This window comes from Lineus longissimus, chromosome 13 (genome assembly GCF_910592395.1).
Source record: "Lineus longissimus chromosome 13, tnLinLong1.2, whole genome shotgun sequence".
Taxonomy (NCBI): domain Eukaryota; kingdom Metazoa; phylum Nemertea; class Pilidiophora; order Heteronemertea; family Lineidae; genus Lineus; species Lineus longissimus.
The window spans coordinates 3,588,711-3,610,473 of NC_088320.1; the positions used below are offsets into that span (position 1 = coordinate 3,588,711).

Here is a 21,763-nt window from a genome sequence, read left to right on the forward strand (position 1 = left end):
CGAGTTTTTGCCATGAAGTGGCACGGCTCTGAGGTAGCCGAGAGATGTAAGCTCTGAGGGAGTGTTCTGGTCCCAGAGGGGGACTGCAGTTCGGGTCTTTAGCGAGCATGAGCCCGAGGGTGGGGCTATGGCAGCGGTTGTATCATACATGCATGCCGCGCCACACGATGTGAACACGTGTGGGCGTGCATTTTGGCCGGGCCAGATGAGTGTTTTATGGCTGTTAGGTGTGTGTAGTGTATAGGTCTTTTTCCTCGGCCTTTAGGATGTCAATTTTGAGCTGTTTTTGCTAGTTTTTTCGCGGCGAGTTGGTCGCTTTTCCCGCCAAAACGACTGGGCACTTGACTGTAGGTATTTTTGCTACGCTGCCTCCGATTGGTAAATAATCTCCCGGGGGCCGAATCTTGGCAAATGGGAGGAGTCGGTGTTACCATAGTATGGAGTTTATTTTCAAGATGGTGGGTTGGGGCAGGATTTTGGGGAAAATTCCAGCACTGCTCATGATTTTCCAGTGCTTTCTGTGTATTTTCTGCTCGGTTGCTGGGATGGTTGGAGGCCGGGTTTGATTTTCAAGGTGTCCATGTGCATAATCGGGAGAACTAATGTTAGTGTCATCTCCAAGTTGTGGCATGGAGGGGAACTGTTGTGTTGAAGGTAAAAGCAGTCATTTTGCCACTCCCAGACCACTGAGACCTTAACCCTGGTGGAGACACACAATGAGCTATCTGACACTTGGGTTGGGATTGTCTTAGATCATCATCAAGAGCAAAACAGCCTTCCAATTCCATAATAAAGTTAACGACACCAAAATTATGATAAAATGACTTGTCTGTTTATTTTTCTTCTCAGAATATCAATGCACAAAACGAATTATTGCGCCACAAGCAAAAACAACAATTTAAACATGATGATGATGATGATGATGATGACCGTCAATATCAGAACATTTAGGACTGACCCATTGTTGAAGACTGTCAAATTCTTTGCAATAATTTTCTTCAAGTGGAAACCCGAACCGAAAGTGTGGCACATACATTTGTAAACTAAAATTGCCTTTAATGGTTCACAGAATATCCCGACCTTCTTTTCAAAGGGTCAATCCTAATAACTCTGAACACTGATATGATTTATAAGAGAACTAAATGGTATACAATGTTTATTTACAATGCCCATGTCGGGTTTTTAGAACTGCAATACTTCCTACAAGTTTTAAACTTTATTCTAAGTTTTTACAGGATGAATTTGTTTCTTTTGTTCAATTATTTGAAAGTAGTATATGAAATGCAGCTTAGTCTACATTCTACGAAGTATAGCAGTTTGGTCACTTTACAGAAATGGACCTGAAGTACTGTGTCAAGATAAAATCAGCTACTTGTGGAAGCTTTGTTTTATTCAAAAAATCGATTGAAACATGATTATGAAGACAATGACAACAAATTTTATATCAGAGAACACATTACCAGAACTAATACAACTGGAGGAAACCATGAAGTTACCGTAGACACCATGTAAGGCAAAATGCTATATTCATTTTCGAAGTTCATTCTACACGCGGCGGAGGATTGTTATGATTTCATACACGAACTTGGGAGTTTCCAAGGTCAAAGTGCATTGCATATGTGTGGCTGGCATAGAACTGCACAAGAAAGTATGGTGCATCTATCTTTCTATCTACATGTAAACCTGAATTTCTAAAGGCCTTGCCCACATCATATCATTGATTGTAATGGAAAATATGTTAAGCCTCACTTTGACCGCTGCGGTCCTACAGTGTAGCGTCACAACCAAGGCCTGCTCTACAAACCCGTTTTTTGCACATTAACAAAATGCCCTCAAGCCTAGAAAGAACAAAATAACTTTTTATTGGTACTGAAAAAAAATTACCCCGGTAGGTAGTTTTCAGTCAAGTTTTAGTTTGGTTTAAAAATGTGCAGTTTTATTGCAGGTTTGTACGCCTTTCAAAGAAGCAGATTTTATTAAGATGGGGAGTTAAGGCCTTATTTTCTTCTTGAATGCAGTGCAGTCCTACATAAAAATCAACGGAAAATGGGCCAAAATCTCTAATGGGTCAAATTTCATTTTGGAGGAATGCACTGAATTACTTATTAAAGTTTAGCCAACTGGGAAATGGTAATATTGAACTGAAAATGAAATCTACAAAAGTTTCAAGGAATATGTACATTTCTTGCAAAAATTTATGAAATATGACAACTATTTTAGCCAAATCCTGACACCATATATGGCCGATATATTTAGCTACATCATTCATTGACACGACAGAATTGGTATTAGTTCTGCTAAAACTGTGCATCAGTAAGAAGGCTGTGCCTAAACTTTGAACAGAAAGCACTAGTCAATTGCTAGATGGTCTCTGATCAGTCCGTGCTCCTACCTAAAACTTGCGCTATCCTTGGTATTCCTAACGCACAAGATGAAGATGGCGAGGATCACTAAATTATTCTGCAAAGTTTAAACCAGAACTTCATATAGCTGATTCTATTCTAATGCCTGTTTTGAAATAAGATTTCTTCACTGTCATCTGGGCTTAAGTCTGTTCCTACACTTCAGCAACTGTCTCTACGAAAAAATCTGTCTCCTGTCGGGCCTAGGTCTAGAACTATTAGGCCTTTCAATAGCGGTAGTCCTAGTTTTGGGCGACAGTGCTAACTGTTGAAGGGATCGATCTTATAAACTTTGTACTTCTTGTGTTAACTGCCTAGATATTGCCCTAAACGATTGTAGTAAAAAGAAAGAGAAACATATTAATTTGAGCCACAACAAATGAGCATATACATGTACATGTATCTTAACAAGAACCACGCGACAACAGACACAAACCTTGTCTTTATATTCAGTACGTGCCTAGTTTCAGCCAGACCAGAATAATAAACTGCTGTTTTGTTGTATCTGAGCTACATGTAGAACACCCGGTTATATACTATTGCCAATTGAATCTGTTCTAACATGTTCATGGTAAGATAAAAGCACATAGAGAACATGATAAAATCATCGAAAAATAATACAAACAAAACAGTAAGATAGTAGTCTTTTATCTATTCATCGCAGTTAATACTTTTTACATATCATCTCCAGTGGTCAAGTCTTCTTCTTTTAACGTGTACCTAAACCTCTAAATGCCTACTTGACCCATGAATTCAAACACAAGATCATGGCAATTATACATGAATATCACAGCTTTTTTATCAAAAAATTATTTGATTTACAACATTTTATCAAATCACACTGCATTTTGAAAAGAAAACTTGGTACACGGGAGCTTATTAAACATTTTCTACTCTACAAATTCAATGATATCCTACCGACTCCATCAGTGCTGCAGCATCCTACGGCAAATTTGGTCCGAGTGCTAACGACCAAGAAAACCTTCCACAAACTGGTTCCAAGTCCAGAATTCTAGACTATTCTTTCCCATGTTAAAGGGATTTTCTAGGGTTTTTTAAAAATTTTATTTTTCCGAAAATTTCTTTTGTCACAAGTCACCACCCAAACTCACTTTTTTCATTTATTGTGTCATATGTCATCAGTTAACGTGCAATGTCTTTGTGTGATTGAACAATTTGTGAATGTCTCCCCCAAGACTTACCTTCAATTCGTTTTCACTGTACAATTATAAGTCACTCACCTTGATCAAAGGATACTGTTTTACCACTGATCCTTAGTAGTTGCGGCCGCCTCCGAAACTACCTCCGCCACCACTACCACCACCGCCTCCTGCACCATAACCACCTGCAAAACAAAAACAGGTCAACATGTCACAAAAACGCCACAGTCTCGACTCTTAGGTCAGGGAGAGACAATCTTAAGCTACTGTTTGTTCAATTAGACAGGTATTTTGTGTGCCATGGCATTGGCACATAATCTACGACAAGAAAAGATCTGGTCTTTAGAAAAGTTTGATTACCTCCATAAGGTCCTTGACTTCTCTGTGTGTAACCGCCGCCCGCCTTCATGGCACCACCTCCATATCCACCGCCGTAGTTTTCACCCATCTGGTTCCCGCCTCCATATCCGCCACCTAGGAGGAGTTGATATTAAAACATGTTCATCCTTTCCAACACATTAGATCATCAGAACGCCCAATCCTATTTTTCAACACCTAATCTTCTTCCGAAGCAGATTTGGTTCCTGGCTTGAACTCAAAGTCTCAAAAAAGGTCATCACTGCCAAAAGGCTGCCCATTCCAGTTGGCGAGCAATTCGGAGAACAAGATAAGGCGCCTTCATTGTTAATGAGATCTTTTTGAAACACTCACAGCTTTTTCTTAGCTACAGGTAACTGCTGTTTGCACTGCTGGTGTTTGAGGATTTTTAAGTAGAGGTTTTGAAATTGTGACGAAGCCAAAACAAGTGAACATCTGGACATGACTTGATCAATTGATCTAATTTTCGTTTTCTTTTCGCATGATGATTGAAAAATGTTCTTCTGCATCAACAAAACCTGAAGAGCACCGCATTGACCAATAAGTGATATGACATAAGATATCAATGGATATAGCCGCTAACTGTTTTACCCACCAGCAGACTGTGTGCTTTGCTGTCGCTGGTACCCCTGGCTTTGTTGACCATTATCTAAACGCAAGAAATAGCTGTGAAACATTTTGTTCAAAATACATTTACGGCCAAACATTCAACAGAAGACTTATAACCTTTTGCGTACAGCTTCAACCATCATGACCCTGTCTTTGGCACCAACAAGAAAACTGTCAATAATAGCCCCTGGTGAAATTTCAGAAATTGCACCTAAATTTGATTTCTGCTAAAATGTCAGCATAAGAATGGTGTTGGTTACATGCACAAGAGTGAGAGCCTATGGCTGAAGGTACGTGTAATGAACCCTGGAAAAGCATTTAAAGCCTAAAAACAGGGCCTGTGCTAGTGCTAGCTAAAAATTTGCACTTCGTTAGCTCGTTCAGAAGTGGCTACAACATTGAAAGACACGGTATTGAAATACATTACTTTTTACATATTTCACAATCATTTGCGCAAGAAACATGTCACCTAACCACCTGTTTGTAAGGAGAGACTGTTTGCTAGCAGAAGCCCTGTTAAAATGATAGCAGGCATGTCGACAAGGACGAGTCAATGAACCAACCAAAACAGCGATGGGATGAAGTGACACATAAACACCTGTATCCAAACATCAGTTTTGGTATCAAATTGGTCCAATGTCAAATGACTCTCATCATAACTGCAGTTAGAGGGTAACAATTCTACCAACCATATTGTGAAGTTTGTTGTGTCACTTCGTATCCTCGTTCAGAAGTGGCTGCAACATCTAAACCAAAGAAACAGCCTTGTAATACACAAATTTTTGCATTTTCTTTTATTTGAACTTGCAGGTGGGTTTTGGTTAAACGACGCTTTTTTTGTTTTCAAGAATAGCTACCAGTGTAGGAAAAGTGACTCTGTGTATTACATTTGCCTCTGTCTCACTAAGGACAGGCGCAACACTGGTCATGTTGCCCTGAAGTGAACCAAGGTCAGTTCAACTTTCCAAAATCTATTGCGCCAAGAATGCTTCTCCTTGGAAAGATTTGGACATAGAGAAATTTCCAGCATGCTGATGCCACACCAGTGCCTGCAACATTTTCCCCATACCACAATTTAAAAAATCCCTCAGGCGCCGAGTTGAAAAGTTGAACTGGGAGTTGCAAATCAGGAGATGAGTGCTCAGATGAGATATTTTTCATCATGACTTATAATCTTACCTCCTTGATTGTAATTGCCACCGCGACCTCCTCCCTGGTATCCACCGCCACTTCCACTGTTGAAGCCATCATTGCTGTAGTTGCCACCGCCGACAACACCTTGGTTGTAGTTGCTACTTTGTCCTCCTTGACCTTGCCCATAGCTGCCCTGACCACCACCACCCTGGTTGTAACGATTGTTACCGCTTTGGTCATAACTGCTGCCTCCATAACCACTATTTCCAACCTGGTTGCCACCTTGCCAGTTTTGGTTGCCACCTCCTCCGTAACCACCGCTTCCTTGGTTACCACCTCCATAGCTACCACCACCCATCTGGGTGCCTTGCCAATTCTGGTTGCCACCCCCATAGCTGCCGCTGTTCCCGCCTCCATATCCTTGGTTACCACCTCCAAAGCCACCACCTCCTTGGTTGCCTTGCCAATTCTGGTTGCCGTTTCCGTAACCACTTCCATCGCCTCCATATCCACCACCACCGCCTTGGTTGAAGCCACCTTCGTAACCGCCTCCACCACCTTGGTTGAATCCACCCATCTGATTGCCTAGAAACAAGATCAAATTGATTTTAGTCATTAGTCTATCATAGGAATTCTGACAAATACACGTTTCAAACATAAATGTTTCACTGTTGATTCAGATTTCCAAAAATACAGCAGCCAAAAATAGATAATTAATAGCAACCAACTTGATGAGGGAAGCAGAGGAACAATACATGACTATGAGGGAAAGGTAATTCGGCAGAGGCAAAATCTCACTGCTGGACGTGATTCTCAAACTGGTGGACATGAGACTTCTGAATATCTGCTTGTGACATGCATGTTTGTTCTACTGGAATGCATCAATCGAAAGCTACAAATGGCCACACAACACGTAGGTCATACCTCGGTTAAAACCCATTCCACCGCCGCCGAAATTGCCGCCAAAGTTACCTTGGTTACCACCTGTGAAAAGAACCAAAGCCCCAGTTGAGACTCAGAAAAGCGGCAAGTCTTATACTTGGTCCACTAAAAAATACGATCATCTGTGTTTTGCGGAATATGTTTTAAACAAAGTAGTTTTTTGCCAGGGAGAGAAAAGGAATGTTATGATCCAGACAAAAATGTTGTGTCAATTGTTGGCGTGCTATTAATTTTGATGACAGTCGCCATAACCTAACCTTTTGCTGGTATTGGCCTGAAAGTCAGCAATGGAGTCTGACATAGCACACTATAAACACTAGGGGAGAGGAGCTACAAAAGGTAAGAGCCTTACTTACCACGGAATCCACCTCCACCACCGCCGCCGCCACCACCAAAGTTTCCACCATCATTGTAGCCTCCTCTCATGCCACCACCTGAAATGTATAAACATGGATTTTGATTTTAATTGTAGGAAGATGATTTTCCTATGTTTTTTGCTTATTATTACACTTACAGTAAAATGTCTCCGAGAACAACTACTTTTGTTCTTAAAACGCAGTCTAACTGTAAATTGTTTGAATAAAAAGCTTTATACTTACGTCCACCACCACGGGATCCTCTACCACGACCGCCACCAAAGCCGCCTCCCATTTCATTTTCCATCCTCATGTCGCGCTTATCTCTGGCCTTTGCAATCTCATCTTTCGATACATGCTTCTTGGCTTCTACCTCTTTGTTCTTTATGGTGTGACACTTTAGCACTGAAATAGAAACAATGACACAATTAGGTGCTAAGGCCGCCCTTGATATTACTGTTCGCTTGATATAATCTGAGCTACCCACAGAAAATACCCCTTACATGTACTGTTTGGAGTTGGGGAAAGAAAAGAACATTTCCTTAAATAATTCAATCAATCTGATTCTGACAAATTGGTTCAAAATCAAAATAGGTAAAAACTTACAAACAATCTTATCCACCTTGTCCTTATCAGTCATGGTGACGAATGCAAATCCTCGTTTCTTGCCAGTACCGTCTCGGACAAGCTTGACCTCCTCTACCTCACCAAATGTGGCAAAATACTCTTGAATGTCTTGTTCCTCAATCCCCTCTTTGATGCCACCCAAGAAGATCTTGTGCGTTGTCACGTTGGCCTCAACATGTTGTTCACTTTCCTGAAAACAGAGAAATAATTTGAACCTTAAAACAGTTTTTCAACCCCTAGATTAAAACAATGGCTCAACTAGCTCAGAAATTGGAAAGTATCTAGTTCTAACTTTATCAATATGATAACTGTAATGCTATTCAAAATCAAAATAAATGAAGATATATTCAGCAAACTTTTTTATTTTCACACTCCAAAAGTAAGATATTAAGACTTACTGATTTGGGCACTGCTCTCTTGGTCTCGATCTGCTTATCATCAAGGAAGTGAGGCCTTTCATCCTGAACCGCGTCAACTGCTTCCATAGTTTCAAAGGTGACAAAACCAAAACCTTTCGACCTAAAAAATAAAAGTGCATGAGATATTTAAGTCAGGACACGTTTTATGACATTTGAAAGATTGTGATACAAAACAATATCATAACACGTACAAACCCAACGTCTGACCCTCCGGCATTTTATCATGTTTTAGTTTTGTGCTGCAAATTTCATAATCATACATTACAAAAATATCCGCGCCAATAATCACAGTCCCGCAACATTCACAGTGTACTGATTTCACCAATTCCTTTTCTGAGGAACCCAATGCCTCATAACCAGCGCTGCATGTTTCTGAACTCGCCTTTTTTGACTGTCCATTATCACAACAGCATCAATGACTTTCCCATATTTGCTGAAGTAGTTGACCACATCGTCTTTGGAGGTTTCCCGTGACAGCCCACCCAGGAAGAGCTTCCGCAGGCATTCTGGACACAACTGCTTGATCTGTAAAGGAAATCGTGAATACAATTTGGAACACAAAAAACCCATATTTCCGACCACAGAGGAGAGAGGATGTCCCGCCATCGCAACCAGTCTACACTTCCACACGCCAATGCAATTTCAAGCTGTAAATAGTACGAAATAGGCCATGCCCCTTGTCACAAAAGAGAGGCCAAAACGTCATGTGTGCTTATGACTTCGTGTATTGTAAAGCACGCATGTAAACTACCAATATAGCGTGGTTATATTATATTATGTGCATCGAAGTACATTGCACGTGCATCGAAGTACATTGCACGTGCATTGGGTACAACAAAAGCAATACACGTGATATTCGGTAAATGGTAATCAAAAGCTCGAAAGATGCGAGTAATAAATGGATTCATTCCAATTCGTCAAGAATCTATACATCACATACCTTTCCATCACCACCTGTACCAGGCATTTTTGCTGTTTGGTACAGTGTATTTTAAGAGTATTGTCTGAAAAATCTGAATATTTTCGCACTCCCAAGCAAAAGAACAATGAAACTGGGGTGAGGCAAGATCAAGAGTGTTTCAAGGAGGTGTCATGGCGGCATATGCTAAATTTAGAAAAGCACATGGCTAATTGTCAGATGGTCACGTGATCGTCATGACCGGCGTACGGTAGGTCTTATTACGGTAGAGGCTAATTCCCCAAAGCGCCAGGGACCTGCATTAATATTCATGTAATTCTACGTCACCGGCGGGAATTTCTATGTGGCTGACACTACCAGTTCGACAGCTACTTAGGACAGTGGCAAAGGAGTTCGAGCGTGTGACAGATGTGATTCTCTGTATCAATCATCAATATTGTGCAAATATTCCAATCCAAGCAATGATTAATGGATTCTTCTGGATCTGTCTATCTGTTGAATCCTACATGCACATGCATTATGCAAGTATCAACGTGTACCTGGTTACACGTGATCTCATTGACAGCGTAAAAGTTAATATGACGTCATACATGAATATTAATGAAGGTCCCTGGCGCTTTGGGGAATTAGCCTCTACCGTAACGACAGGATAAATGCGCGCACCATGTCTTTACTCTCCAGAAGCAGTTGACCGGCGGCCTCCTCCCTCACCCCACGAGAGAGTATGAATATGATGACGAAATGGACTGGCCCGGGAGTCTACCTGACTTCTGCCTAATACAAAAAGCAAACGACACTTCAGTCTGAATCCTCCTTTATTTTACACCATAAAGAATTGCTTTTGCCATTTTCCTCACTGGAACCATGCTGCGTGCTTGTGTTATATATATCAAACTTTATTTTTGTAAATGGCCTATTTAGTCTATGCTGTTTACAATGTAATACGGCCATTCCAATTTAATTACACTCCAGACGCAGTGGACCGGCCTCGTTGCTCACCCTCACCCATAAGGAGACCAAATTAGGATGACGCTGCCCAGGGAGTCTAAAATTAATAAGCAAGGCGCATCTTTGTCCTCATCCTCGAAAACTCAGAGTCAGTCGTAATCCTCCTCTCGTCGCACAACTCGGTCGTTAGTGCCGAGTGTTGGCCTGAAGGTCAGGATGCTTCGTCCTCTATCCAGCTACATCTTAAAATCCAACCAACTGCTCACTAACTTCCCATAACCTTTTCCCAACTACGTCGTCCTTCGCGTGAGGCAATAGCTTCTCCTCTTTGCAGTCTCTGAATCAAAAGAAACAAAATGAATCAAATCATATAATGCCAGCGATTTTTTGACCGACGCGCTCGACTGCGCTTATATGAATACTGGACAAGAAAGGTTGAAATATGCAGTCAAGTTATAGGCACCTACACGTCCCGTAAAGCAGTTATCATGCACGCAAAGTTGCTGAAACTTGATAGTTATAATACACATGTATGCAGTATTTGCAAATCCCCGTCTTCATAACGGCAAATTATATTCAGTGCGCATGGGGTATTTAAATTACCGGTATATCAAAGTTCCAACCATAAAGGAATAAACGTCAATGTATCACTGATGTAAGTTTTTACTCGGCGAAGAAGTTCAAATTTTTGTTATAGAAATATAATGTATTCCCCAAGCCGGATTAAGATATCTTTATAGATACCGAGAAGCGCACTACACTGCATTATCCTTTCACTGGCAGCCCAGTTTAGAGTATACAGAGCAGGACTTGCATGGCAGAGTGGACCCCAGTGAAGCCACGACCATCCATCCGATCACAAGTTGGACGCTCTTCAACTGTGCAACCGCGCTGCCCGATAACAAAAACTGAGAAATCTTACGCAAAATATTTGCCGGTTACACCTTCCACTTCCTCGGACACTGACAGATAGATGTTTGTCTGCGCGCCCTCTGTCGGAGTTTTCAGGAAAAGTTTGGCGGGGAAGTACGTCAAGGTGGTTGCCACCTTCCAGCCTGCATTATTAAGATGTCGACCCAGATTGGTCCTAATCACGCCGGGGTGCAAGCAGTTCGCTGTGACATTTGTCCCTATAAAGCAGCAAGGATGATAGCATCAAGAATTATTAGGGGAACACGTGGGGGAAAACGGCGTTCCTAATTAAATCACACAGCGATCGTCTAAGAAGTGAGGGTAGCAATAGGTTTCACAAAATGCAACAAATGGATCACCTTCTGTAGTAAAAGTTGCTGGTTTTTCGCCCTAATCCAGTGGAAAAATCTCTCCGGTCTGTCACGTACAGACTCATGCATGCATTACAGTGGCCGCTTTAGCGCCACCCATGGTGCCTAATGGTATTAGCTGATAAATACTGTAATATGCGCACTTTTTAGTGAGAGTGACCTTTGTGTTTATACGACACTTCAGAACTTTTGTCCCGAATACGACGATGGTACGGTGTGCGTATAACTGACCAATCAGCTAACAGAGCCAGCAAATGACGTAAATCATGCATAATCAGATGGTTTACGTCATTTGCTGGATCTGTTAACTGATTGGTCTGTTATGCGGAATCCGTACCATCATCATATCCGGGACAAATGTTCTGAAGTGTCGTATTCCTTCGTTCTCACACCTTCGAGTCTTTTGGCGAGTTCTGTCGTAAAGTAAACATTGGCGAGTTTGCTCTGTTGGTATGATCCCCAGCTGTCGTATTTCTTCTCAAGCATCAGGTCATCGAAGTGGATTTTTCCGTCTAGAAACAAACGGGTATTTTTTTAAAATACTAAAGCAACTGAAATAATGATCTGAGCAGAGGGCAAAGCCGCGAATTCCACGTAACACTCCCTTATCCCACGGTAACCCCTCGGGACCCAGACGAACTCGGCCTTTGATATCCTGCCAGAAAGGAGTGATGAAGCAATAATACCAGTATACTATGGATCGAATAGTGAATCCTTTGGCTATTTCCTTTATGGAGTTACTTACGTTTATGTGCAGTAGATGAAACATTGACAATCCTGCTCGGTGCAGATGACTTGAGCAAGTCCAAGAGGAGGTTTGTCAACAAGAAATGGCCGAGATGGTTGGTGCCCAGCTGCATCTCGAAACCGTCGGCGGTTTTCATCGGGGGACACATCATCACTCCTAGAATAATTAATTGGTTCAATTAATTTGGAAAAGACATGGTACGACTAAGCAGAGAGGTTCCACTCTGTTCAACCACACTCACGTGGGAAATAGAGATAGGGCGATTTATGAAAACTTTCATTTGGGTAGTGAAAACGTAAACTGTTTCACAAGAATAATGCGAGTAACTGGTTGACTCCTTACCCAACCTTGGATATCAGCCATTTCTAAATTCAAGATATTTTTCATCAGAAAACTGCGTCGGCTGAACGCTAAATATGTCAAGATGAGGTAGGCTACAGCTCAGTCACGTTCATGGATGCATGTATTGACCATAACCATTAGATTGCCAACGCAAGACGCCACTATATATGAGAAGGTTTTTCTGATGGCGACTTAATATCCGAAACGTTAATGTGCTTGCACGTTTATTCAAAGCTCTTCTGCAAAAAATAGTCAACAGGAGAAATCCTTCGACAATTCAATGATGATGATGATGATGATTTTATGACATACCTGCGTTATTCAATAATACATTCAACCTGTTCTCTGATCTCTTGATCTCTTCTGCAAAATTCCGAACAGACGTCAGGGACGCTAAATCGAGTGTTCTGACTACAATTTGAGTGCTACCAGTTTTCTCTCTAATCTCAGCGGCTACTTTCTCCCCCTCTTCTGCGTTACGACAGGCCATTATCACCCTGGCCCCTCGCCTTGCGATGTCCAAGGCTGACTCCTTGCCGATACCACTGTTTGCCCCTGTGATGATGACTGTCTTCCCTACCATCGAAGCCTTGCTTGTGCAAACACCCCCAGCGAAATAACGACGCAACATGACTGAAGATGTACTCGCAACTGAAATTCAAAAGGCAGACGTTTTAGAAGCTGTCCCTGGAGATACGAATTCCAGGAACACGGTATGACTCGGAACCTGTATTTTGTGCGCAATGGCAAGAGTTTCGGATTTGATTCTCCGGGACGACAAAAGTCACTGGGATTTACGTCGCAGCACTCTATTGAACTGGACACTTTCCAAACGAAGTGCCTGAGGAGAATCCGAGGTATCTACTGGCCAAGGACAATCAGTAACGAAGACCTACTGAGAGACGCTAACCTGAAACCCATATCAGATTTGGTGAAGGAACGAAGATGGCAATGGTTGGGCCATGTGCTCCGAATGCCTGCAAACGCATTGCCAAGGAGAGCACTCACATGGACACCACAGGGGAGACGGAATAGAGGCAGACCAAGAGAGACCTGGCGGCGTTCCATGGCAAAGGAACTTCAAGAGAAGGGCCTAACGTGGGAGGCAGCCAGACAGCGAGCAGCCAACAGACTTGAGTGGAGGACCCTGGGGAACGCCCCATGTGCCACCTTGGGCACGAAGGGTCCTAAGTAAGTAAGTACTCTATTGAACAGCCGTCATAGTGACGTCATGGTGATTATTCTGTTTATAAAAATGTATTGAGACGAAAATTTTGCGCCCGCGACGGACCAGCAACAAAAACCGGCACGATGTAACCGATACACCACCTGTTAGACCGGCCTTAGCCCGTCCAACTACTACATACCTCTCCCCCCCCCCTGTAATGCCTGTCGTCAACTCTCAGTGAATGAGAGAGAGTGTAGGCCCTCAGTGCAGTGTGGCGGAATATACAATGCTCGCTAGGCCCTACACAATCTACGCTTGTTGTAAGTCTCATTTAGTCTGGTTGGTCCCACACCTGTTTGAGTTTGTTTGCAACACCTGTCCACAGTGCGTCAACTTCCACTTGTAGTTGGAAGGTCCTGGCCGGTCTAAGATGAGTATCCTTTGAAATAGCTTGGAATTGACTTTAAAAATAGGATATGGTGTCCAAAGCTCACAGAAAATTACTAGATATTGGCTTGTATTGATCAAAAGGACGATAGCCCTAACATTATCATGCCTGATTGTGCTTGGAGTGTGCCCTATGGTTGTAGCACAGCTGTCCCATTGATGTATTGGCCTGTCATGTTTAATAATCAGGTCAACCATGTAAATTGGGCATCGTACGGAAAATAGACAGGTTGTGCGTTACTTAGTCTTACGAAGAGCTGCGCCTAACGACGTGTGTATGACCGAGACCAGTAAGGGAAAAGCTCTTGAAGAGAATGATTCTGGTTCGAATTTCCCAACCCACCAGTGGTACAGAGAGTTTATACCTTGGTCGCAACGGCGAACACCATAAGCCGTTGAGGAAACACTGTCACTGACCCTGCATGGCTTCCGCTCATAGGCCCATTCCAGCGCATATACTTCTGGCAAGGCAGTGCTTTCTATGCGTTCATTACTTCATAATAGCAATACGGTACACCATCTGATAACATAAAAGTCAAACGACACTTCAGTTAAAATCTTCTTTTTTACAATACAAGGAAATATACATGTACTTCGTCATGCATCAATTTCACCGGCCATTTTTATCAAACCTGACAAGTGGCACCAATCTTTCTCGCCCCATTCGGTGTAGCTGGCCATATAGCTCCTCAGAGAATTAGTCCTATCATATGAGTTTTTCATTGACGGATTAATTTTCATAGCTAGAGCAGAATCTTTCAATGAATGCTTTGGTCATTTGCTAGAGGATACCAAACACATTTATACGACATCGTATACCGTAAAATCGAAGCAAATTCCCTGATCTTTCTCTACAGGGCCGGCGGGCTCATGCCATTCCTCAGACTTCCTCGCCGAGATCGGGCTCAGTGATACCTATATATTAGGCGTAACATTATAAATCCTAGCATTTATCACGTTTATAGTCCAACCAACTTCTCACTAACTTCCCATAACTTTTGCCCGACTTCGTCGTCCGTCGCGTGAGGCAGGAGCTGCACCTCTTTGCAGTCTCTGAAACACAAAGCACAAATCAGTACACACAGTGTCGGAGTGGTATAGTCACATATTTCATGTGTAGAGGGCGTTAGAAGGATACACACGAAGGCGTACACGAACAGTCTGTAGATATCCTGCCCAAACAAGTCCAACAGAAAAGGCCCATACCCAAAGCGATTCAGAGCGCGATTGTCGCCGCAGGAGGAAAACTTACGCGAAATATTTCCCCGTGACACCTTCCACTTCTTCAGAGACCGACAAGAAGATGTTTGTTTGTGCGCCCTCTTGCGGAGTTTTCATCATGAGCTTGGTGAGGGGGGAGGCCATGACCGATAAAGCCTTCCAGCCTGCTCCGGTGAAATGTCTCAACAGATTGGTGTCGATGACACCAGGGTGTAAGCAATTTGCTGTGACGCCAGTTCCTGTAAGAAAAAGAAGGAGGTGGAGGAAAATAACTGTCAAAGACAACAACAGAAGCACGTACTTGTCATGAGGGCCATTTTACTTTGAAATAAGGCTTTGAAGTACACCTTCGACTATCAAGGCTTGATTTACTCTGTGAGATTCACCCTCTGACAAACCCATGGTGGTCATGTACTAAAGAAAATAAAGTCCTTTTTCTCGGACATTATTTAAATCATGGATGGACTCGACAACCAGAGAGCTCTATACTTGATAAATATTGCGAGCAGGCGCGTAGGCCTACTGAAGGATTTTTTCTCCGTTGACATTCATGTTTACCTTCTAGTCTTTTGGCGAGTTCTGTCGTAAAGTAAATATTGGCAAGTTTACTCTGGCTGTACACTGCCGATGAATTGTATTTCTTCTCGAACATCAAGTCATCAAAGTTGATTTTCCCCCCTGAAAAATTGAGAAGATATATGCCGGTGACTGTATGGACCCGGCGAATGGCAAACTGATGGACCAATTAAGGGCCTGGTTGTTCAAAACCAACAATTGTCTCTAACGCTGTCGTTAGCTTAACTTGGCGTTATCTCCTTTAGTTAGCCCTTAGACTTAACGACAGCGTTAGTGACAAAAGTTCTTTTGAATGACCTGGCCCAGAAAAATATTACTGCAAGACGAAGAGTAATAAAATGCCTGTCTAAAAAAGGCAAAAGGGGTATCTTCTCTAGAAGGCTGAATGCCTCCTGAATGAACGTCTCAAATTTGAATTTTTCTCAACTGTACTTACTAAGATAAGCACGTGATGACACATTGACGATTCTGCTCGGTGCAGATGACTTGAGCAAGTCTAAAAGGAGGTTCGTCAACAAGAAATGGCCGAGATGGTTGGTGCCGAGCTGCATCTCAAAACCGTCAGCGGTTTTCATCGGGGGACACATCATCACTCCTGCAAGAGCAAAACTCGGATTAAAAAACACATCAGTCAGTGTCAGTGGTCAACCGACGTGAGTATAGAGAGGTTTAGAACTGTTGCACTGAACGTTTCTGCAAACCACAATCGGCCTATCATGCACACCAGCCATTATAGACTATTGGTATGCATGTAATGTTGTAGTTGGTTTACCCATTATATCATTATACAGTCATGCAGATAAAGAATAAGATCCGTTTTTATATACCTGCGTTATTCAACAACACATCCAACCTGTTCTCGGTTCTTTTGATCTCCTCTGCAAATGTCCGAACAGACGCCAGGGACGCCAAATCGAGTTTTCTAACTTCAATTTTAGTGCTCCCTGTCTTCTCTTTAATCTCAGTGGCTACTTTTTCCCCCTCATCTGTGTTACGACAGGCCATGATCACCCTGGCCCCTCGCCTTGCAATGTCCAAGGCTGACTCCTTGCCGATACCACTGTTTGCCCCTGTAATGATGACTGTCTTCCCTACCATCGAGGCTTTGCTTGTGCAAACACCCCCAGCCCAATAACTGTGAGACATTGCTGAATTTACACTGAAAGAAATAGAGAAAGTCAGTAGACTTTTCTTGTAATATTTTTGTGAAAGCTAGCTACCTCATGGGGTTCTTGATGTATTCTACCAAGAATATCAGCTTTGTGTGTCTTTGACTTGGAATATAGATAGCTAAACATGAATCGACCAAAAATTTGTTTCTACGACGATGATCTGCAAAAGGGCAAAATGACCAGCCATCGGAGATGTAATGATGAAATATTTGGAAATACTGTAGTACATTACTGACCGAATCACCGCAGCTAATATCCTATGAAGTTCAGATCCTTCTCGGGTAGGCCTTACACGAAAACAAGAGCCGCGACTGAACTCTTAAACCCCACACGGCGTCTCGACTTGCCTCGATGATGATTATAGACACGCAAAAACCGTCAAGTGTACAGTATATAGAACCAATGCGAATGTTATCTGGTTATTTGTGCTAGTATTATGAAGACTTTGACTGATTAATTGTACGAACATATATGGGTCGATATTTTTGCTTCGTCATTCAGTGCTGGTGGTAGCGGACAAAATTTAAGTTAAGAGTCGGCATGAATCTGAATTATGGTGTGCATATATATTCTTCAAGAACAGACAACCAATCGGAGAGCTGTGAATTATGGACGAAGTGTCTTTTATCATTTATGATAGGTCTAATTAAAGATGGCACACCATAATTCAGATTTATGCCGACGCTGAATTCTGTCCACTCCACCACTATCTACACCAAACAGACCAGGTATTGGGCTGGCGACACAGAACCGGCGGGTCAACCCCTCGAGTTTCGAGAGGTTGTCGCCCGAAGTGGTGACGCCGATGCTGCTATCGTCATCCCGATCGTACCAGGGGACGAGAGACCGGTCCACTGCATCCGGAAGTGTACTCGCCGTTCGTCGGGGGGGGGGGGGGGGGGGAATTTTGCCTTACTGTAGACCGGGGCAGTCCATTTCGTCATCCTATTCATATTCATCTCGTAAGGGTGAGATTTGGGTAATGGATGAGGCTGATCTACTGTGTGCGTTCATATAGGAGATGGTATTACTGGGGTAATGTGGCTTATGTTACGCATCCAAAGATAGATTTGGATGATTATAACAATGAAAGTAAGTCCGGATAGATTGTTAGGCTATGTTATTCTTTTTTCTGATTTTACAGAAGTACATGTAAATATATAACAGAGTATCTACAGATCTAAATGAATGACACCTTGGTGAATGAACTACATTGTATATTCTATTCCGGAGAGGCCAACGGAGAAATAATTTAGGCCTACCATAGTATAAAAACATGAAGGGAAAATGTTGTTTGTTTGGTCCATCCATGAAGTAACCCTCGCAATGAGAGGGCCCATAGTATCGAGAAATACTCCTTGCTCTAAAAGAAGATTGAAGATCGCTCATCGAAGATAACTCTTATTCAACTTGACCCTGAAATCTCGTAAGCAATCTCACAGCTCGTCTTGTTTGGCGACCAACTTTGTATAGAGGTCTTCAGAATTCGAACCCATGAATAAATGGCACTACTAACACTTCGTGCATGCGTTGTACATGTAGACGAACAAAAGTCCAAGTCGTGGAAAAATGCAACTCTTTCCAAAAATGTTCATTCAGATCAAACGCATCGTTGAGGATTCTGATGAGTATTTAATGGCAAAGACGGTGTCTGCTGAATCAACCAATGGCCTCGTGATTTGGCGATAAATCATCAGAATCAATTTAACAACAGTTGCAAAGCATGCCACTCCTAGCAGGACCGCAGTAAATATACTGTTCCTACCAGTTGGATTCCAGTTCTGCGAGATGCTGCCGACAAGTGCTGCGATGATGACGAGATATGGTGTGAAAGTGAACCTGCTGTACCTGAAAAGGTTACGTGAAATGACATTGTGAGACTGAGGTTTTATATACATACTGCATTTAAACACACGATATTTGCGGATGAATATTTGTCAAGCTTTAGCGTCGTCTGAATTTGGGAATTCTAAATATGTCCTAAATCAGAGGCAGAGACATGTGAGAGGAAAATACATGATATCAGATATCAGGATGTTACTGAAGACAATAGAAATACAGGTTGAGCTTTATGGCCAAGGGATTTTAGCCAACACAATTATGGACCTCGTTGAAGTTTTCTGGTAAAATGCCCGAGTGATAAAAACCTCAAGGTGGTGCATATACCATCCTAACAATATCCAGGCCATTTCACTAGATACATACTTACTCCCTCAATGCGTACGGAGAAGTCGTCTTGTAGGCCCTGTTTGCAAAAGGATGTACCGGTATCTGTACTTGGCCGGCTAAGAAACCCTTCGTCCTATGTTATCAACGGCGGGCAGTTAGCAGTTCAGCTTCAAAAGTATAGCAAGTTTCTTACCTATCAATTACAAAAAGGTCCAAACTGACCCACACGGCTATGAGCACGGTAAGGATCCCAAGAGCAACAGTCGAGGCAACGTCAACGGCTAGTCCTAGCTCGTAGGTGAGGACCATGGCGGTGTTGAGAAGGGTGGCGATAGTGGTCCACGTGGCATAGATGGCAAGGCCATTCTCGGTGAAGATTCGGATGAACCAAACTTCTTTTCCAAGACCTAAAAACAACAAAATACAGTCGAACATTCACCCAAAACAGTCTTTGTCTCCTAATAGGTCATCGGAGTTTCAGAACGGCGACGGAATCACAGTGTGTTCCTTTAAAGCGGTTCCAAACGGATGGACTTACAGTGCGTATTCTCGAGGTGATTCACCACACTGTGTGCTGTGATGATATCGTGCTTATAGAAAGACGCACGCTTTACGCAAGTAAGTCGTGGTATGACTTAAATTGAAAGGTAAACTTGGCATTATAACCCACCTTGCTTGAACAACGATCCTTGCCCTCTGTCCAGATTCCTGTAGCACAGAACGATGCAGATATCCAGTGTTATCGGGAGGAGTGAGATGCAAACGAGTGCCCAGGTGACGAGGAATCTATCCCACACCAACAACCAGGCGATGTTAGCAACATTATTCACCAAGTAGACGAGGTACATGGATGTTGGCATGGCCGCAGGATGGACGTAGAGGTACCCACAGTCGCTGACCCGGCAGAGGGTCGAGACAGCGTATGTAAGCCAGAGGGCCTGCCACACGTAGATGAAACCCCAGATGGAAAAGGTCCAGCCTGCTGGGGTGATCTCCAGATAGAAATAGTTTGAGACATCTCCAGTGCTATTCTGGAAGATTCCTGAAAACAAATGAGGACGTTGTCATATGGACATGCCACAGTGAAGTTCCAGACGCAGACGACGAACATTTTGTACGAAGAAATACCGTGTTCTTCGTCTTCCATTTTTATCAACATGTTGCTGGTCGACAGGAACAAAGGTACCGTGATAAACACTTGAGCAAGTCCATGCAAACTCTAGTACCAGAAGTGGTTTCCAATCTACACACTCTAATAGGGTATGAACCAGAAGTGGTTTCCAATCTACACACTCTAATAGGGTATGCACCAGAAGTGGTTTCCAATCTACACACTCTAATAGGGTATGAAACAGAAGTGGTTTCCAATCTACACACTCTAGTAGGGTATGAACCAGAAGTGGTTTCCAATCTATACACTCTAATAGGGTATGAACCAGAAGTGGTTTCCAATCTACACACTCTAATAGGGTATGCACCAGAAGTGGTTTCCAATCTACACACTCTAGTAGGGTATGAACCAGAAGTGGTTTCCAATCTATACACTCTAATAGGGAATGAACCAGAAGTGGTTTCCAATCTACACACTCTAATAGGGTATGAACCAGAAGTGGTTTCCAATCTACACACTCTAGTAGGGTATGAACCAGAAGTGGTTTCCAATATATACACTCTAATAGGGTATGAACCAGAAGTGGTTTCCAATCTACACACTCTAGGGTATGAACCAAAAGTGGTTACCAGATCTTCACTCTAATTAGTTAAAACAGAACTGGTGATCGACGTACCTGCTTTAATTCCGGTGCCAGCCAAAGCATTAAAGGCAAGTGTGACGAGGAACACAAGGAAAGTCACGATAATGACTGCTAACTTCACAGGGTTGCCGTACGCCATCCTGCGATTTGATATTCTTGCTGCAATTAAAGAACGCCTCCTAATTATATCACCACGTTAACGTTATTAAAGTTATTATGATTACATGTATAGCACTTTTTTAGCAGAAGCATTTTTTACCGGACTCAGCCTAAGAACCCTAACGGGATTCCAGAATCTTACAAAAGTCTAGCTTGAAGGTAGGGTGGAGACAAGAATCAGATTAATGTTCGCAAAGCTGTCCAAGGAATCATCATGTCAAGTTTTTATAAGGAATTCGAAGTGTCTGGCAAATAATGGTCTTGCACACTGAAAATCGACCCACCTTTTTATCAAATCCGGTATTTATTCGTCCAGCACACTCTTGTAAAACTTTGGGTTGATACTGCCAAGGTCTTTCAATTGAAATATTATATATACAAATAATGCGTTAAGTAAGTCACTTCAGCTAGCACATGATAGTTAGTTTATTGACAATAAGTCATAAGATCATTGCGGGTATGTAGGTCATGTAGTTATCTAACTAGCCACGAGGCATAGAACGTGTCTTCCTTGAGATATAGGGCCTATGATATGAATGAACTTCAAAACATGGACTGTGATAATTGGACCTGCTGGTATAATAAACCTTAACACAGCCATTGATAAACTGATTACCGGTAAGTGCTGGCAGATACCCCGGGCTTCCTCGTGTTCCTACGTGAGACAAAAACATAATCACAGTTCAAGTTTCGAAAAAGGTTTGAAAAAAGTTGCACGTTGTCCTTCGTTTAGTTACCGGTCTGCGATTAAGGGGTGGTCATGCAAATCTAAAGTTCATCGTGGTTATCAGCTTATATATATTGCTCTTCGTGAGCCGAGTCCCGGGGGG

At 42.5% G+C, this 21,763-nt stretch overlaps 4 protein-coding genes across 6 annotated transcripts; all 4 read right to left on the reverse strand.

The window, feature by feature from the left end:
- Positions 1-810: 810 nt before the first annotated feature.
- On the reverse strand, positions 811-9,079 carry LOC135497847 (heterogeneous nuclear ribonucleoprotein A3-like). 3 transcript variants are annotated; one of them, XM_064787801.1, is made up of 13 exons: positions 8,968-9,079; positions 8,410-8,552; positions 8,007-8,127; positions 7,588-7,798; positions 7,225-7,386; positions 6,982-7,059; positions 6,608-6,667; positions 5,729-6,268; positions 5,239-5,295; positions 4,536-4,589; positions 3,923-4,036; positions 3,644-3,747; positions 811-2,728 (listed from the first exon to the last, which is right to left on the reverse strand). In XM_064787801.1, exons 1-12 carry the CDS (start codon positions 8,992-8,994, stop codon positions 3,677-3,679), a joined length of 1,638 nt encoding a protein of 545 aa, XP_064643871.1. In that variant the 5' UTR covers positions 8,995-9,079; the 3' UTR covers positions 811-2,728; positions 3,644-3,676. The 3 variants fall into 3 exon arrangements, with proteins under 3 accessions (XP_064643871.1, XP_064643872.1, XP_064643873.1); XM_064787802.1 differs by lacking the exon at positions 5,239-5,295; XM_064787803.1 differs by lacking the exons at positions 4,536-4,589; positions 5,239-5,295.
- A 669-nt stretch (positions 9,080-9,748) lies between these two features.
- LOC135497851 (retinol dehydrogenase 14-like) lies at positions 9,749-14,010 on the reverse strand. Its single transcript, XM_064787811.1, has 6 exons — positions 13,788-14,010; positions 12,580-12,918; positions 11,923-12,081; positions 11,570-11,689; positions 10,817-11,024; positions 9,749-10,231 (listed from the first exon to the last, which is right to left on the reverse strand). Exons 2-6 carry the CDS (start codon positions 12,896-12,898, stop codon positions 10,138-10,140), a joined length of 900 nt encoding a protein of 299 aa, XP_064643881.1. The 5' UTR covers positions 12,899-12,918; positions 13,788-14,010; the 3' UTR covers positions 9,749-10,137.
- A 418-nt stretch (positions 14,011-14,428) lies between these two features.
- Positions 14,429-17,289, reverse strand: LOC135497890 (retinol dehydrogenase 14-like). The gene is made up of 6 exons (XM_064787881.1): positions 17,088-17,289; positions 16,507-16,838; positions 16,116-16,274; positions 15,662-15,781; positions 15,135-15,342; positions 14,429-14,935 (listed from the first exon to the last, which is right to left on the reverse strand). Exons 2-6 carry the CDS (start codon positions 16,823-16,825, stop codon positions 14,842-14,844), a joined length of 900 nt encoding a protein of 299 aa, XP_064643951.1. The 5' UTR covers positions 16,826-16,838; positions 17,088-17,289; the 3' UTR covers positions 14,429-14,841.
- A 667-nt stretch (positions 17,290-17,956) lies between these two features.
- On the reverse strand, positions 17,957-21,361 carry LOC135497817 (uncharacterized). Its single transcript, XM_064787752.1, has 5 exons — positions 21,218-21,361; positions 20,808-20,933; positions 19,691-20,062; positions 19,214-19,427; positions 17,957-18,699 (listed from the first exon to the last, which is right to left on the reverse strand). Exons 2-5 carry the CDS (start codon positions 20,911-20,913, stop codon positions 18,447-18,449), a joined length of 945 nt encoding a protein of 314 aa, XP_064643822.1. The 5' UTR covers positions 20,914-20,933; positions 21,218-21,361; the 3' UTR covers positions 17,957-18,446.
- Between the last annotated feature and the right edge of the window lie 402 nt (positions 21,362-21,763).

Excerpts from the sequence above, each read along its gene's own strand:
- LOC135497890 (XM_064787881.1), bottom strand. The coding sequence starts at position 16,825 with ATGTCTCACAGTTATTGGGCTGGGGGTGTTTGCACAAGCAAAGCCTCG. Across the intron at positions 16,275-16,506 it reads TGTGTTGTTGAATAACGCAG|GAGTGATGATGTGTCCCCCG; the intron begins GTATATAAAAAC and ends TTGCTCTTGCAG. Across the intron at positions 15,782-16,115 it reads GTCATCACGTGCTTATCTTA|GGGGGAAAATCAACTTTGAT; the intron begins GTAAGTACAGTT and ends TCAATTTTTCAG.
- LOC135497817 (XM_064787752.1), bottom strand. The coding sequence starts at position 20,913 with ATGGCGTACGGCAACCCTGTGAAGTTAGCAGTCATTATCGTGACTTTC. Across the intron at positions 19,428-19,690 it reads AGGATCGTTGTTCAAGCAAG|GTCTTGGAAAAGAAGTTTGG; the intron begins GTGGGTTATAAT and ends TGTTGTTTTTAG. Across the intron at positions 18,700-19,213 it reads GACCTTTTTGTAATTGATAG|GTACAGCAGGTTCACTTTCA; the intron begins GTAAGAAACTTG and ends TAACCTTTTCAG.
- LOC135497851 (XM_064787811.1), bottom strand. The coding sequence starts at position 12,898 with ATGTTGCGTCGTTATTTCGCTGGGGGTGTTTGCACAAGCAAGGCTTCG. Across the intron at positions 12,082-12,579 it reads TGTATTATTGAATAACGCAG|GAGTGATGATGTGTCCCCCG; the intron begins GTATGTCATAAA and ends TAATTATTCTAG. Across the intron at positions 10,232-10,816 it reads GTAACCGGCAAATATTTTGC|AGACTGCAAAGAGGAGAAGC; the intron begins GTAAGATTTCTC and ends CTTTTGATTCAG.
- LOC135497847 (XM_064787801.1), bottom strand. The coding sequence starts at position 8,994 with ATGCCTGGTACAGGTGGTGATGGAAAG. Across the intron at positions 6,668-6,981 it reads TGGTGGAGGTGGATTCCGTG|GTGGTAACCAAGGTAACTTT; the intron begins GTAAGTAAGGCT and ends TTCTTTTCACAG. Across the intron at positions 4,037-4,535 it reads GCAAAGCACACAGTCTGCTG|GTGGCGGATATGGAGGCGGG; the intron begins GTGGGTAAAACA and ends AACTCCTCCTAG.